At 35.8% G+C, this 16822-nt stretch overlaps 1 protein-coding gene across 4 annotated transcripts in view; it reads left to right on the forward strand.

Moving 5' to 3' along the window:
* Positions 1–16822, forward strand: part of CPED1 (cadherin like and PC-esterase domain containing 1) — a 328494-nt gene that overhangs the window by 152614 nt on the left and 159058 nt on the right. For all 4 annotated transcript variants that reach the window (XM_060414812.1, XM_012177019.4, XM_060414813.1 and 1 more), the window contains 5 exons: positions 1014–1086; positions 3050–3217; positions 4444–4548; positions 6045–6214; positions 9928–9998. In XM_060414812.1, the coding sequence (XP_060270795.1) occupies positions 1014–1086; positions 3050–3217; positions 4444–4548; positions 6045–6214; positions 9928–9998 (587 nt within the window). The remainder of the gene's footprint in view (positions 1–1013; positions 1087–3049; positions 3218–4443; positions 4549–6044; positions 6215–9927; positions 9999–16822) is intronic.

The following is a 16822-nucleotide window of genomic DNA, read 5'->3' on the forward strand; positions in this document are numbered from 1 at the left end:
ATGGAGAAGTGGAAGAGGTTCCTTTCTCATATTGTGTGTTTATGGAGTCAACTTGATTGTTTCATTTAATGTGTTATGAATACTTTTTATATATCTGTATTTTCTGTAGGTAATGAAACAGGCTCCAAATCCAAAGATAAATTGTATTTAATTTTAGATTATCTAAGCTACTGCTCTTTATAATCAGTATAGATGTTGAAATTTAACCACAGTGATTATTAATGATACAGTACCAAACAAAAGAGTAAACATAGCAAATATAATTTATCTTTGTTACCGTCTGTGGTTTTTATTTTATTTTTATTACAGTACAGTTGTTTTACAATGTTGTGTTAGTTGCTGCTATGCAGCAAAGTCAATCAGCTGCACATATACATATATCCACTCTTTTTCAGATTTCCTTTCTATTTAAGGCAATGGCACCCCACTCCAGTACTCTTGCCTGGAAAATCCCATGGACAGAGGAGCCTGGTAGGCTGCAGTCCATGGGGTTGCCAAGAGTCAGATACGACTTCACTTTCACTTTTCACTTTCATGCATTGGAAAAGGGCATGGCAACCCACTCCAGTATTCTTGCCTGGAGAATCCCAGGGACGGGGGAGCCTGGTGGGCTGCCGTCTATGGGGTCGCACAGAGTCGGACACGACTGAAGCGACTTAGCAGCAGCAGCAGGTACCACCGACATTGAGTAGAGCTCCCTGTGGTATACTGTAGATTCTCATTAATTATCCATTTTATACACAGTAATATATATATATATATGTCAATCCCAAACCCCCAATTCATCCCACCCCCGTTACCCCCTTGGGAACCACAAGTTTGTTCTCTCCGTCTGTGACTCTATTTCTGCTTTGCAGATAAGCTCATCTCTAACCCTTTTCTAGATTCCACACGTAAGTGACACTGTCTTTCTGACTTATTTCACTCTGCCTGGCAGCCTCTAGGTCCATCCACCTCTCTGCAAAAGGCACTATTTCGTTCCTTTTTATTGTTACCTTGTGTTTGTATTTCAGATGCAGAGTATGTTTTCAACTTTTAACTTTTGATATTGGTTACGGCAGTGTCAGGTCCCCTGTAGTACTTCAGGTGAGTATGCCAGGGTGCTCACGGGAGCTTTCCTTTTGGCTGAAGGGTGTGTGTGTGTGTGTGCGTGTGTGTGCGTGTGTGTGTTGTTGTTGTTTTCACTCATTGTAACCAATCAGTAAATGCAACATGCATCAAACTTACAACAAACTTAAATTTGTGCTTCCTGGTAGCTTAGACGGTAAAGACTCTGCCTTCAATGCCGGTGACACAGGTGCACGTGGCTTTGTTTGACCCCTGGGTCGGGAAGATCCCCTGGAGAAGGGAATGGCAACCCGCGCCAGTATTCTTGCTGTAGTTCAAAGAATTAACTAGTATATGAAGAGTCTATGATTTGAGTTACAGTGCCCACTCTGCTTCCCTGTTGAACAAACACATAGATTTTTTTTTTTTTGGTTCAACCTCTATTTATGAAGTAAATGTGGCATAAAGCTGAGTATGTGTTAATGCAGGAAAATAGACATCTAGTTAATAAAAAATAGCAGGTTACCTAGCTTATTCACATGGGTTTATAAAAAAGTTAACTCCTTTATTCTTTACATATAGATATTTAGTTTAAAACTGGCCTATAATTTAATTTTAAAACCATAGGAATTTTTGAAATATTTGTTTTCAATATTTGTATGAATATATATAAATTGAAGCATGTTTTTTGTACACTCTGATTATTTTCAGTTCATTTCAGTTCAGTCACTCAGTCGTCATCTTCTCCAACATATTTTTAATCCAAAATTTCCCTTAGTGGCAAGAAGGTTTTAAAAGTTGACTGTGTTAGTCTATAGCAAGATAGTTTATGATACGGCAAGCGAAACAGAATAAAATTTATGCCCACTCCAGTACTCTTGCCTGGAAAATTCCATGGACGGAGGAGCTTGGTAGGCTGCAGTTCATGGGGTCTCGAAGAGTCAGACACGACTGAGTGAATTCACTTTCACTTTTCACTTTCATGCATTGGAGAAGGAAATGGCAACCCACTCCAGTGTTCTTGCCTGGAGAATCCCAGGGTTGCCATCTATGGGGTCGTACAGAGTTGGACACGACTGAAGCGACTTAGCAGCAGCAGAGTAGGAAATGGCAACCCATTCCAGTATTCTTGCCAGGGAAATCCCATGGACAAAGGAGCCTGGCGGGCTACAATCCAGAGTATCACAAAGAGTCAGACATGTCTGAGCAACTGAGCACACAGAGCACATATATTGTATATGTGCAACTTATATAATATTGTACATCAACTATACTTTAATAAATAAAGAAAAAATTATGTTCAACAAGAGTTTGACTTCATACTGTATTGACTGGTTTCCAGACTATTACACAAGGAGAATGATTGCATTATACGTGATTCAAACATTTGGTCGATTCAAAGATTTATCCCTAAAATTCTAAAATTTTATGAATCTACATCTTTTATCAGTCATTTATTCATTATTTTACCCACATATCTAATAGTTTACATTATGATTTTTAAAAATTATTGTTTAGAGGTATTTTTTATTATTTCCATGAACACGAGTTCATCAATGATTTAAGATAAACTGATATGATTCTATAAAACAGTAATGGTCTTATGCATGTGTGCTAAGTTGCTTCAGTCATGTCCCACTCTTTGCTGCCCCATGTACTGTGGCCCACCAGGCTCCTCTGTTCAGGAGATTCTCCAGGCAAGACTACTGGAGTGGGTTACCATGCCCTCCTCCAGGGGATCTTCCTGACTCAGGGATCAAACCCACGTCTCTTAAGTCTCCTGCATTGGCAGATGGGTTCTTTGTCACTAGCACCACCTGGGGATCATATTTTCGAAAGAACAGTACTTAGATTTTTATAAAATTGTTGACCTCCAAAAGGACCACTAGATGTCAGTTCTGATCTATAATCCAATGGGAAATGAACCATGTCTTAGAAGTGATTCCACTGCATTAAAAGTAAGTCAACAAAAAATATTTGCTGTTATTTAACTCTTCCACAGGTGCATGAGCATTTAAATTTTCAAGATGATAATGATATGGATTTTGAGGACCAAAACACAGAAGAATTTCTTTTAAAAGATACTTTCAGTTTTCTCCTGTCTAATGACTCTTCCCTTTCCATGTTTTCTGAGATATTTCAGAGACTTTATAGATCAGCTGTAGTTAAGGTAAGTGCATATTTTTTACTGACAAATATTTTAAATTCATCTTTAAGTATCATTTTCTTTACTGTGAAGTTAAGCAACTTGATAATTCATTTGAAATTGATTTGTACCTATTATATAAACCTCTTAATATTTTTCTGATATAAGGATCAATATTATTTTTGTGTCTACTAAGTATGTGGATGACTGACTATGATGAAATTATGGGTTGAAAATGAAGTAAATCAGCTCCTAATTCCCAAGGGAATTTTGTTCTTATAATGCATAATGCATGTTAAGTACAATAGAATACTGTTAAGAAATACCTGAACCTTCTGGAAGCAGTTAGTGCTCTAGATTAAAATCAAGGGGCTGAAGTTATAATACTCTTTTTCTTTTTTAAAGCAGTTATATCTGGTTAACATTTTTGGTTAGATGATGATTAGGGAATAGTGCTTCAGAGTAAGACTGGTTAATTTTTGTGATCTGTTAGTACAAGTTTTCTTGATGTATGAAAAAATCTGTACAGATTAGTAATCTATCATTTTCTCTGTATCTTTCTGTTTTAAAACTGTAATTGGAAAATTTGGAAAAGTAGAATGTGAAAGTTCTCACCAACAAAGGGTGCTCTACAGAGAGATGGTTTTGAGAGTTAAGATGTTATGACTCTTGTCTCCCTAAGATCTTATCAGTTCATTCCTAGAGTTCCCAGTTTTCCTTCCTTAGTGAGTGGATTGTCATTAAAACCATTAGAACCACTTGACCCGGAGAAAATAGTAAGATGTGTATCTTACTAAAAGATGTATCTTTTGCTCTCAGGGATGCATTAGAAAAAATAAATGTGAGGAAAATGGGGGTGGGAGTAAGTCTGTTTACTGGAATCCATGAAATGTGAAAATGGTCGTGTGACATACATGAGGTTCACATGTAAATTTCCTGCTCTGATCTTTGGTTCCCTCGAAGGCTAAAAAAAGACCTCCTGCCTTTCCAAACTGTCACACTTATTCTGTCTTCTGGGCCCAACTTCCCAACCTTGCTGCCAAAGCACTACCGAGCTATTTCAGGTTCTTTTGTCAAACATGAAGTTTTCTTGTATTCTGACATCATTTTGACGAGTTGAAGTTGCTATATTATTTAGAATTAATTAGCTCAGCTGTTATAGAGTTTAAAATTTGGTTTTTGACTTGTGCTAAACATAGCTTGACTTTGGAACAATTGCTTAAGAGTTGTGTTTTTTCCCCCTGTTATAGGGTGAAAATTATCAAAAAGAGCTAAATCGGTGCCTTTCTTTAGAGGAGATTAACTCAATTATGACTTTTATAAAGGAACTCGGGAGTTTGGGACAATTCCAACTGGTAAAGCAAAGTGACCTTTGATTCCTCTTGATTACTGAGATTGTAGTAGATCAGCCGTGAGCTACTTGATTTTTTACTTAAAACTAGAAGATATTTCCTTAAGGAATAGAAATATTTGTAAGCTTCTTGTTAGAGATATGAAGATTAAGATGAGCAGAATGCATATTCTTTAAGAGTATGCAGATACATTACTTACTAAAGGTAAAAGAATGTGGAATAAATATAGCTGGGAGGCTTTGCTAATTTTGAAGGGGGAAATGCTGACATTTTCCTAAAGAAGTTTGCTGTTTGCTTTGGGACATTTACATGTATCCAACATTTCTTTCTGCTTATTATGCCCCTAAAAGTAAACATTATTCAATAAAATAATAATATTTTTTAAAACTACCTGTTTGTTATAACTCTATAGCAAACTCCAAAGGGAAAAAATGTAGAAATGATTATAACTTTTACTGGTTTCAGTCTGAAGGTATAAATGGCATTTATTTTATTTTCTATGTATTTTCCTAGATTCTGTTATTGATGAATATCAATGGATAATTTATTACACATATATCTATATGCTTCATACTTGCTTTGTTTCTAGTTCTGCCCTTATATAGATAATTTATATTGGATTCATATTTTTCTATGTAAGGTTTGTTTATATAAAGCATTTCTTTAAAGTAGCATTTTTAAAAGTCTACTAATAATTTATTATTAATCTGTTTGGATAAAATATTTATTTTTTACTTAAAAATTTGTATTCAGATTCTACAGGTATGAATTTTAACCAACTTAATTAGTGAATGTTTGACACTTATTTTTATTACTTAACCCCATATTTTAGAGGATTCAAAGTAAGCTTATTACTCAAAAGATAACTTAGTTGATGGATTATTTTAATTAATTTAAATACAGTAAATGTTAACATTTGTGACAGTTTGGTTCAATACCATACAAAGATAATTAGAGAGACCTGGCTTCATCCTTCAGGAGTTCTTAAATTAAGACATTAGGAAAGTAAAGAACTTGTCTTGCCACAATGTGAAGAAGAGAACAAGTATTTTATAGGAGAAAAGGCAAACATTAATGTCTGACTCTCAGAGTAGAAAGAGGATGACCATAGATTTTTTATTTTTGGTTGGATTAATATCTCTTATCCTGACATTTAAAAGACACTTATAATCCAAGAGGATTTCATCTTATTTTTCCTGCTACCTAACTCTGTTATTCAGCTGTTTTGCAGTATCTATAGAAAGGAGATAGCTGTTTTCATTCAATGACAAGAGAAATAAAATTCACCCCATTTGAAAATATAATCAGCAAAATTAGTTCCTTATAAAAAGTGGCATTTACATTGACACTAACACAAAAAATTAAATTATGGTATTGATATATTTTTTCATAAATGCCTAATTAAAATATCTGAATAAATATAAAGCCTTCCCAAATAATACTATATTTTCTTTTCTATCACTTATTCTGATATTCTGATCTTGAATATTCCTTTTCAGCTCTTCCCATCTACTACTCCTGGATTTCAATCTCTGATTCATGAATTTTATGGTAGGGCAAGTCCTATGGGAAAACCTGGTTCCATCCTGACTCAATACTGGTCTCTTTTAAGTGTATTTGAACAATTTCAGCTCCTGAATAAAAAGGCAGAGCTACACCCGCTGGAATGGTAAGAGAGCCACAAATTTGAATTGTGCAACCCCAAAAATCTCTAAAGATTGATTTCAAAAGGCATTGCCTACATTAAAGAAAGCAACAAAAAGAAATGTGTCCAAAAATTCATGCTCTGGAAAATAAGCTTCTTTAAAACATTGAAACCATAATGATTCTAGTGGTCTTCAAACACTGTAACAAAAATATATCCAACAGTTTTTCAAACCAGTGAGACTTGACTCCACTCAAAAGTCAAGTTTAAAATTAAAAGTTTCAAGCTAGTTTCATCCTGTGATATATATCCTTGAATTTCAGGAGCATCAGACAGAAAGAATTAGGTGAGATTTGTTTTATGAACGATCCGTCAGAGTGGAGGCCAGGATGGTATGAACATTCATTTGGAGTTTTTGAGGCATGAGTTTATTCTGGACAAAACATATCCAAATTTATAAATATGTCTGTCTCTACCACAAGATTAGAGTTGTTTTTGTTTTTTTTTTTTAAAGATGGAATCTCAGAGAGGAGCATTTGGCCAGGAGAAAAGGTTCTTGGCCTCCCCCATCCACTTCCATTCTAATGAGGGATAGTAATGAGGGGATAAGAGTCTGCTGGTCCAGTGAACATAATAATACCCCCAGTCAGTGGAGGAAGGGGCAGTGCCCACGGTGCCAGCTAAGTCTACTTCCCTTTTATATGATGGAATTAAGTAAGTATTTGACTTGTCTATTGCCAGGAAAACAGAAATAAACCCAACCACCTAGAGGGATCAAAGACTAGATGGCCTTGCCATGCTCGTCGGTGTCTCTGAAGTCACCCTCATGAATGGCCTCAATTCCACCGACTTTCCTATTTCCTTCTGCCTCAGGAGAAAGTGAAAACAATCCTAGAGGAATATTTTTTTTATAGTTAAAAAATACAAATAATCACATAGTTGAGGAATTCTTAGGACATCTCCCAGGTCCAGAACTCACTTTAATTGCCACAACTTTATGCAGTTGGCCTTCTTCCCTCAATACTCCGAAGTAAGAGGATTGATAGAAGGTTTTGTTTGTTTGAAAGTTAGGTTTTAAATAACATAGCTCAAAGTCCCTTTGTTTATTCTTTGCACTCACTCAATCCAAGACTGTCTCATTCATCATTATCAATAGAGGAAGAGCAGACTTGATTTACCAAGAAGTCTATTTAAGTATTATTTTTAACTTTAAGTAAGTTAAGTTCCTTTGAGATATGCAAGGCTTGGAAAGTTTATTCCCCAAGTTTCTCTCAAGGTCCACATTTGTTATATGGTCAAGCAATTGACTTGTCTTAAATTGAGAATATTGGATTTAAGCCTAATTTTAACCCTAACTGATTCTTTCCAACAATGCAATTTACTGAATGTCATTGTTAAATATAGTTAGAAAAAGTCAGGACTTTTTTGAATCAAACAACTTGGATTCAAAAATCCCAGGTTTAGATTTTATTAATTATAGCAGCTAAGAGTTTCCTCTGCAATTCAGTTTCCATACCTGTAAATTATGGATTATATAACCTACCAAGAATTGTTTCAAAATTATATCAGATAAGCTTCATATACTGCATGGCGTGTGGTATGCTGAATCACAGATAAATAGTTAAGTATTAATACACTTGCTGTTTCCTGCTCCTATACCATCCAAAGGTCACTTTACATCTAAAAAGGGTGAAATGTTTTGTTTTTTTTTTTTTTCATTTATAGGAAAAGCAAGATAAGTTTGAAAGACTTATATAACACTGTGATAAGTAAACTTGAAATCTTTATCAAGAAACAATTAGATAAATTGTTTCTAGGCCATTTTAAGAAAAACTAGTTAATTTAATTATCTTCAAATTTACCAGTGAGTATATATGTATATATTTAATTATCATTCATGCTATATCACAAGAAGGATCAGTGTCAGATACGTTTTCCAGATGAGGAAACTGAGATGCTAAGAAGATGGATCATTTGCTCAAGCCGAGCAGCTAATTGAGTTGCAACTACAACCCTGGCCTCTTCTTTCTGGTCTTATTCTTTATACCAGGATCTCATGCTGACAGGAAGGTCAGATGTAGCCATTCATAATTGCCCCTATCTTCACAATGGTCACCTGTAGTTTTTCATACTCTAAAGGCCAGTTTTACATACCTATATTATCTGTGGGTTTTAATGACTTCCTTCACCCTTTTAAATAAACATCATCCACTAATAGCAACGAGGTGAGGACAAGTAGACAGAAAAGCAAACATTTAGAGAAAGTGTCACTTCTGTCTGTGCCCTGAGGCTCAGAATCCAGGGGTCCTAACAGAATGAGTGGAAATCCGAACAGAATGAAAACACTAAAATTGATGTGTGTGTACTGTCTGTTAATTTTCACTTCACTGGAAATAAAGTAGCAGGTGTAATTTGCTCTAATCACATGCTTTCCATGAAAATCCACATTTTCAAAACAAGTTATTCAAAAAATTACATGAGAAATCACTTGGGGGATACCTTAACATACAAAACATTTCATTCCCTTGATATAGTAACTTTTATAAAATTCAGTTTATATGCATTTCAGGGTTGTATCTTTTATGTGCTTTACTTAAAGTGTTTGCTTCATATGAAATAATTTTTTTTCCCACCTTGGCCTGGCACTCAAACTTATAGTAAATGTATCTCACCCCATCCTTGCTTTATCTATTTCTTCATTCCTTGGGAGGAGGAAAGTATTTTAAAGTCCTTGACATGTTATTTTTCACCCCGATTACATCATTGCATATACTAAAGGGTAAAAAGAATTGAAAATAAAATAAAAATAAAAATAAAGTTATCACACCTTCCATCATTAACAATAGTTTTAAATCCTGATTCTTCTTAATTTTCTATCTAATGTTTATATTTTGAGGGAATTGAAAATGCCTTATTCATCTCTACCACAGTGTCCCATACAATATCTGGGACAATAAATCTTTATAAAATTAAAATAACACAGAGCATTTGCTTGAATCTTCATAGCACCCCTGTGAAGTAAGGCCAGCATTGTTATCTCTGTTTCACTGCAGCAGAAATGGAGCCTCCCAACACAGCACAGTGAAATCAAGTCACATCCTACCTGGTATTCTCTGTCATAAGGACCAAGAGTTTTTCTGTCTGCCACTTAGATTATTTTTGTCCTAAATTTGAGGATTTAAAGGGCAATCTGGCTGAGCATTTAGTTATACAACAGAAAAATGAGGCAAACACACCAAGATATATCTAACCCTTAATATTCATCCCTGTTAATCAGAGTTTAAGGATAGAGGCCTTGGCAAGACAGGTCATTTTCTGCATGGTACGCTTAAGTTTCTCAGATTATGTGGATGTTCTCAGTCTGTGCCTCAGACTTTCCCAAGCTTCTTGCTACAAGACTTTGTAATTTTAGCCAAACAGATTCCAATAAGAATGTGTATTCCTGAATCACTTCTGTTGGACCTAGGCTATCAGAGATTGTTCCCTTTTCGACCAAAGAGTGACTTTTTGCCCTGGTTTTCTTTATATGGGCTTCTGTTGATTAGAGATGATGAGATTTCCATCCACTTCACTTAAGACAAGATTGCCAGTTTAGAGGAATGAAATTAAGAATGTTTTTCTTTGTGTTCATCAAAATAACTGTGTTCTCACAGGAAAAAAAGATAGTGTGTTAGATGTAATTTCCATGAATTTTGTTCAGTGCATTGATCCAGGGTTGTTTGATATTGCGTTTGCAGGAATTCTTTCACAAAGGATGGAAACATTAAAAAACCACGAATACCATTTGATACAATTGAAAATAAAAAAGGTAAAAGATGTCCTCCTGTTTCTTTCAACATGAAAATAAGTATTGTTTGGCCAAAATCATAAAAAATGTTTAGCTTTATTAGAAGTCAGAAATTAAAACTAGACTGAAAAAATGCTGTTTTCCCCTCAAATTTGGAGAGATTTTTTCTTCTTAAAGATAATAGAGCTGGGGAGAGGGTAGGGAAATGAGCATTCTCATTGCTGAAAGCGAAAGTGAAAGTGAAGTCGCTCAGTCATGTCCGACTCTTTGCGACCCCATGGACTGTAACCTATCAGGCTCCTCTGTCCATAGGATTTTCCAGGCAATAGTACTGGAGTGGATTGCCATTTCCTTCTCCAGCGGATCTTCCTGACCCAGGGATTGAACCCAGGTCTCCCACATTGTTAAATTAGAGCAATCTTTCTTAAGGGACCATTTAACAACATGTAAGAAAAGCTTTAAAAGTTATTAATATATGCCATAAATTTCACCCTTAGATACTGATTTTAAAGAAATAATTAAGAATGTACACAAAAATTTAATTGCATAAATTATAAAGGAAAAAATAACAACTACCATTATTGCAGTAATAGTGGAATGGATTAAGCTATTTGTTGTTATACATAACAGAGACACTAAGTCATGTCCATCTTTGCAACCCCATGAACTGCAGCCCACCAGGCTCCTCTGTCTTCCACCGTGTCCCAGAGTTTGCTCAAATTCATGTCCACTGAGTCAGTGAAGTTATCTATCCATCTCATAGTCATCCAATAAAATATAAATCCACCCTAATATTATAGGAAAATATTTATACGTGAAAGATGTTTAAGATATATTATTCGATGAAACATTGGACTACATGCCACATGGACCTCAAGGAAAATTAACAGTGACTTTGATTTTCTCTCTTAGTCCTACCTGTTTCCTATATTTTTTCTTCTAAAAAAATCTGAGCTTTTTGTCACATGAAAAGAAAATATTTATAATTTTAAGAAGATGAAAAGTACACATGTCTACATTTTTTAAAAGAAATCAAAGTTTTCCTATTACAAATCAAGTTTTAATCCAATACAGTGGTTTTGAGTGTATGGCTCCTAGACAAACAACATCAGTACCATCTGGATAGCTTAGAAAGTTCACATCTCCTGAATCAGAATCTCTGGGTTTAAGGCCCAGTATTCTATATTTTAACAAGCCCTTCAGATGCTTCTGAGGCATGGTAGAGATTGAGAATCACTGACTTAATAAAATGAAGCATTAAGCTCAGGGAAGAACTGATGTTGAACTACTCTTCTCTCTCCCACAATTTTTTAAATCTTTAAATGATTTCTTTAAGCAATCTGAGTGTTCTTATTTTGTCCCATCAATCTCTATTTAGGAGTTTTTTTAGATAAATGTTTGGTTGAATTCAGAAACTTAGAGTAAATGTCAGTGGAACCAACTGGGTGGAATTTATGTGATTCTAGTGATTTGGGAAGTTATAGTCGTAAGATCATAATAGAACAAGAGAAATTTTGATAGGTCACCTTCAGGCAATGAATGGCATTTAGACCATTCATTTTTCTCTCTTAATATTTTCTTATGTGAACTTATCATTTTTCTGTTATTTTTTACCTAATCACTTCTTTGGTCTTACCATAGCTTTCAGTTGAACTTAGAAGTGCTTTCTGATGTAATAACAATTAAATAATAAAATATGTTTCATTCAATTAACCTGTGTTTCAGACACCTGGATATGTATTCTCTGTATTTTAATTAACAGTTTCCTTTTTAAATGTACATTTCTTTTTTTACCTGTGGTTCCACAAATTATGAATGAAACCAAAGAAATACATTGCCGTAATGGTGAGTTCCAATGAAAGTATTTGAGAACCATAATCAATAGTTAGGCACAGCTCTGCTTTGCATAAATCATCATGTTTGGAGATCATTAGGCTGATAATGTATTTTGTGTAAATTTTCAGAAGTTATGCATTTTCCGAATGAGTCAGTATTTGTCCACTTTTGCATTATTTTTTTTAACTTTCCATTTTTTTTAATGAAATATTATATTGTATCTTTGCTTATTTAAGAACAGTAACTTCCAAACTTATTTTGAGGGGCCCCAACAGTGCTAATACTTTGCTGCGGGAACCACTTAAATGGAAGAGCTTGGCATCTTCTCTGTGTATTGATTTTTAGGACTCTCACCATCCAAGAGTGATTTGTTTCTGTTAGATTGTTGATGCAATGGATAGCACTTAAGTGTGGTTTTCTTTATAACAATTAAAAGTTTTTAAGCCAAATTTCAATTTAATTTTTTCTTAAATTTCATGAATTTATTTAATCAAGGTATATTCAGTAATATAAATACATTTTGTAATGAGCTCTTTAAGGTGGCTCAGATGGTAAAGAGTCTGCCTGCAATGCAGGAGGCCTGGGTTAGATCCCTGAGTTGGGGAGATCCCCTGGAGAAGAAAATGGCAACCCTCTCTAGTATTCTTGCTTGGAAAAGCCCATGGCTGGAGGAGCCTGGAGGGCTACAGTCCCTGGAGGTCGCAGAGTCGGGCGTGGCTGAAGTGACTTAGCACGCATGCATATATGAAAACATACACTGAAAATTCAGCCTTTTACAAAAAAAAATTGATTCTGATAAATCATTAAAGGTGAAAACAATAAAATTTATGGGCCAAGGTCTAATTTATTATAAATAAAAGTCTTCCAATTCAATTTGTCTCTTCTAAAACGCAATTATGTTTTAATGCTTTCATTAAAATCAGCATAGGCTGACAGGTGATACAAAATGTGGTTTAACAGAATCAACAAGCTTTTCAAAGAAAAAAAACACCATTTTGAATGAAGTGCTGCTAACCAGGAAAAAGTAACAGGTATTACTTACACCATTCCCTCTCTGCGCTTACCATCCAATCTCCCACTTTTAGAAAAGTACACTACTCAGTTCCCTTGGGAAACTGGTTGGTACCTGGTGTGTGGTGGGAAAAGGACTAGTTTTGAGAAAACTAGGCTCAAGATTAAAATAAACATTTGTTGAGAGTCTAGTGTGCCAGGCTCTGGGTTAGATCAGGAAAGCCATTTCCCCTCTTTGGTTTTTGTCTCCTCATTTATGAAGTGGAAAAACGATACAAGATAATGTCATTTTTTCTCAGTTCCCAGGTAACATAGGGTAGAGGATGTAAACATGTTAAATAAGCACTTCAACTTGGCTCAAATTTCTTTGTTGCTTAAAAACTAGTCATACCTGCGACTTCAAAATTAATCTTCCTACTTTTATTTAAGATTAAAAAATAACTCAGTGATGCCTTAGAACAGCTGGGATTATCTTTCAGTGTCTAGGCTGTTTTTGTGTTTAATATGAGTTACGATTATCCCTCAAGAGGGCAACAAAATTCTGCGGTTAAAAGAAATTGTTAAAAGCAACCAAGACTTCAAACAGCTTTCCCATAAGTACTTGCCAAATACGTTCAGCAGCTTGCTTCCCACCTTGCCTCACACTGCGTTCTCTGCAGAGCTAAGGTAAGCTGGCTTGAGACAAGTTGGGACTGGATTGGGAAGAATGCCAAGGAAACACCAGGTGTTTGTCGGCAGCAACACTGATGATTCAGTGGAAGATGATGTCAGGATGAAATCAGCTTTCAAGCAGGGGTCTAGGATGCAGCACTGAAGCCAGAGGTGGAGAGTTTCTGATGAAACCAAAAACAAGCACTTGCTAAAGAAAATGATTTCTTGCTTAAGAAAATGATTACTCAGTTTCTCTCTTCTAGGTCTGATTTTCAGTGTTGAAATGGGCAGAGTGTTTAGTCACTCAGCTGTGTCCAGCTCTTTGTGACCCCATGGACTATAGCCCATCAGGCTCCTCTGTCCATGGGGATTCTCCAGGCAAGAATACTGCAGTGGGTTGCCATGCCCTATTCCTGGGGAACTTCCCAACCCAGGGGCTGAACCTGAGTCTCCTGCATTGCAGGCAGATTCTTTACCAGATACCTGAACCACTATGAGCAGGCCACATTGAAAATGTTCACTATTAAGTCAAAGTATTAACTACAGGGAAATTAAGTCTCACTGACTATTTTATTAAAATATGTAAAATTAAAGTACATTTCCTATGATTACTATTTTGAAAAAAAATCTTCCACTCTGTTATTCAGCTATCTAGTTTCAACAATGAAAGTATAGCGTATGTATTTATATTCCCTTTCTGACTAGGAAATGGTAATCTTGAAAGCACATTCCATATCCTTGAACTCCAACTTATTTAAAGTGTTACGTTGGGTTCATAGTCTCCAACAGAATCAGATCTCATGACCCAAAAGGGCCTGTTTTTAACTGTACTTATCTCAGTGCCTTGAACATAGACTATGCCAGAAAAAAAAAATCTGATGAAAAAGTGAATTAATAAGTGTTTGAATTTGAATGAAAAGCTATGGAACTTTTCAAGATGAAATCTAGTAACACAATCTCACCCTTATCCTTTCATTTTTTTCTCCTTTATTATAAAACACTTTAGGATCTAGCAGAATCATTATTATAGATGCAGTCCACCTTCATCACCCAGATACAATCTTTGGTAATAAGTAAAATCAATCAAGCAAGTATGTACTGAATTCACTGAGTTACTGAACCAAATTGACTAGTTATTTTTATTGACTTTTTCCCTACAATGAAATTACAATATATGTACTGCATTATTATTCCTAATTTGTACCTCAGTAGTTGTTTCTTCTTGAGAAAGAAACAACTTCTCTTTGTACCTGAGTATGGTTTTTCCAGTGGTCATGTATGGATGTGAGAGTTGGACTGTGAAGAAAGCTGAGCGATGAAGAATTGATGCTTTTGAACTGTGGTGTTGGAGAAGACTCTTGAGAGTCCCTTGGACTGCAAGGAGACCCAGCCAGTCCATTCTGAAGGAGATCAGCCCTGGGATTTCTTTGGAGGGAATGATGCTGAAGCTGAAACTCCAGTACTTTGGCCACCTCATGCGAAGAGTTGACTCATTGGAAAAGACTCTGATGCTGGGAGGGATTAGGGGCAGGAGGAGAAGGGGACGACCAAGGATGAGATGGCTGGATGGCATCACTGACTCGATGGACGTGAGTCTGAGTGAACTCCGGGAGTTGGTGATGAACAGGGAGGCCTGGTGTGCTGTGATTCATGGGGTTGCAAAGAGTCGGACACGACTGAGTGAGTGAACTGAACTGTCTGTAACCTACATATCAGTCCAATGGCAGTTTAACGACGTTTCCCCTCAAGTAGTTCTTTTTTCTTTCTTCCTTTTCTTCCAGTTGAGAAAACAATCATAGAATGTGAGTGAAATATATTCACTTTCATCATTTAAGGGCATGATGGGAGTTAAGCTGACACCTAGTTCTCAGATGTAGAATAAAACACCTATAAGTTTGGTGGTATATCTATCTCCTTGTCTGAAAAAGAAATATAAAAATTTTCATATCGTTGAATCACAAAGCCTAGAATATGATGGGAGATGAGAGGGAAAAGTCAAGGAATGGTTAGGAAATGCCTTGTAAGCTATATTGGGAGCTTGGTCTAGATTATGGAGGTGATGAGAAAATGCTAAAGAACTGAAGACAAATCATTAGATTTTATTTTAGAGAAATCGTGTGATAGCTATATAACATGAAAGGAAGAGACGACAGTTAACAGAATAATGGTTTTTTTCTTTAAGTTCAGGTATATAGCTTCCTATGGCAAATTTGGTGTTATCTTTTTTGTTGCTATGTTGTTAAATATCATTGAAAATCTTACTTAAAGGCAACAGAAGACATTTTCATTTTACTGATTTTTATAGAATTTCCTATTTTTATCTTTACTGAAATTTTTTGACTATAAAAAAGTGTTTCTGGAGCCAAAAAAAAACTTGTTAATGTTTTTAATTTGAAAAACATTTGCTTTTGAGTAATTTGTTTATTTCAAATATGAACACAATATATCTAGTTTAGTGGTGGCTGGTATATGTGCCTAGAGATATATATTTATTTTTTTCTCACTAAGATATTTTTGTAAAAGTTGAGCTCTTAAAAAATAGAAACTCTTAAAAAGTGACTTAGAATCAATGATATGAAGTAATACTTGTGCATGCATGCATGCGAATTTGTTTCAGTCGTGTCTTACTCTTTGGATTGTACGTATGAACTGTAGCCTGCCAAGCTCCTCTGTCCTTGGGATTTTCCAGGCAAGAATACTGGAGTGGGTTGCCATGCCCTCCTTCAGGGCATCTTCCCAACCCAGGGCTTGAACCCACGTCTCTAATATCTCCTGTATTGGCAGGTGGATTCTTTACCACTAGCCCCACCTGGGAAGCCCGTGAAGTAATACACTAGGTTCTATAACAAAACTGAGCAGAGAATAGCACTTTGCTTCTTTCTAAAGCACTACTTTAGGGCACTTAGGTTAAGGTAGCCAGAGTATGAAGGGGTTTTCATGTCTAAGTGTGTGGCATGATATTAGATTTCACATTCTTTGCTCCACCCTACTGCTTCTGAGCTACACATCAATTCAGCAACAGTTTAATGATACTCCCATCAAGAAATTTTCCTATTCCCTAGTGGTATCCTTCTGTTACCCCACAGAATCATCTCCCCCCATTTACACAGTTGCTTGAAAGATGTTATCAGTTCAGTTCAGTTCAGTCGCTCAGTCGTGTCTGACTCTTTGCAACCCCATGAATTGCAGCACGCCAGGCCTCCCTGTCCATCACCAACTCCTGGAGTCCCCTCAAACCCATGTCCATTGATTCAGTGATGCCATCCAACCATCTCATCCTCTGTCGTCACTTCTCCTCCTGCCCTCAGTCTTTCCCAGCATCAGGGTCTTTTCAGATGAGTCAGCTC

Source organism: Ovis aries, chromosome 4 (genome assembly GCF_016772045.2).
Source record: "Ovis aries strain OAR_USU_Benz2616 breed Rambouillet chromosome 4, ARS-UI_Ramb_v3.0, whole genome shotgun sequence".
NCBI lineage: Eukaryota > Metazoa > Chordata > Mammalia > Artiodactyla > Bovidae > Ovis > Ovis aries.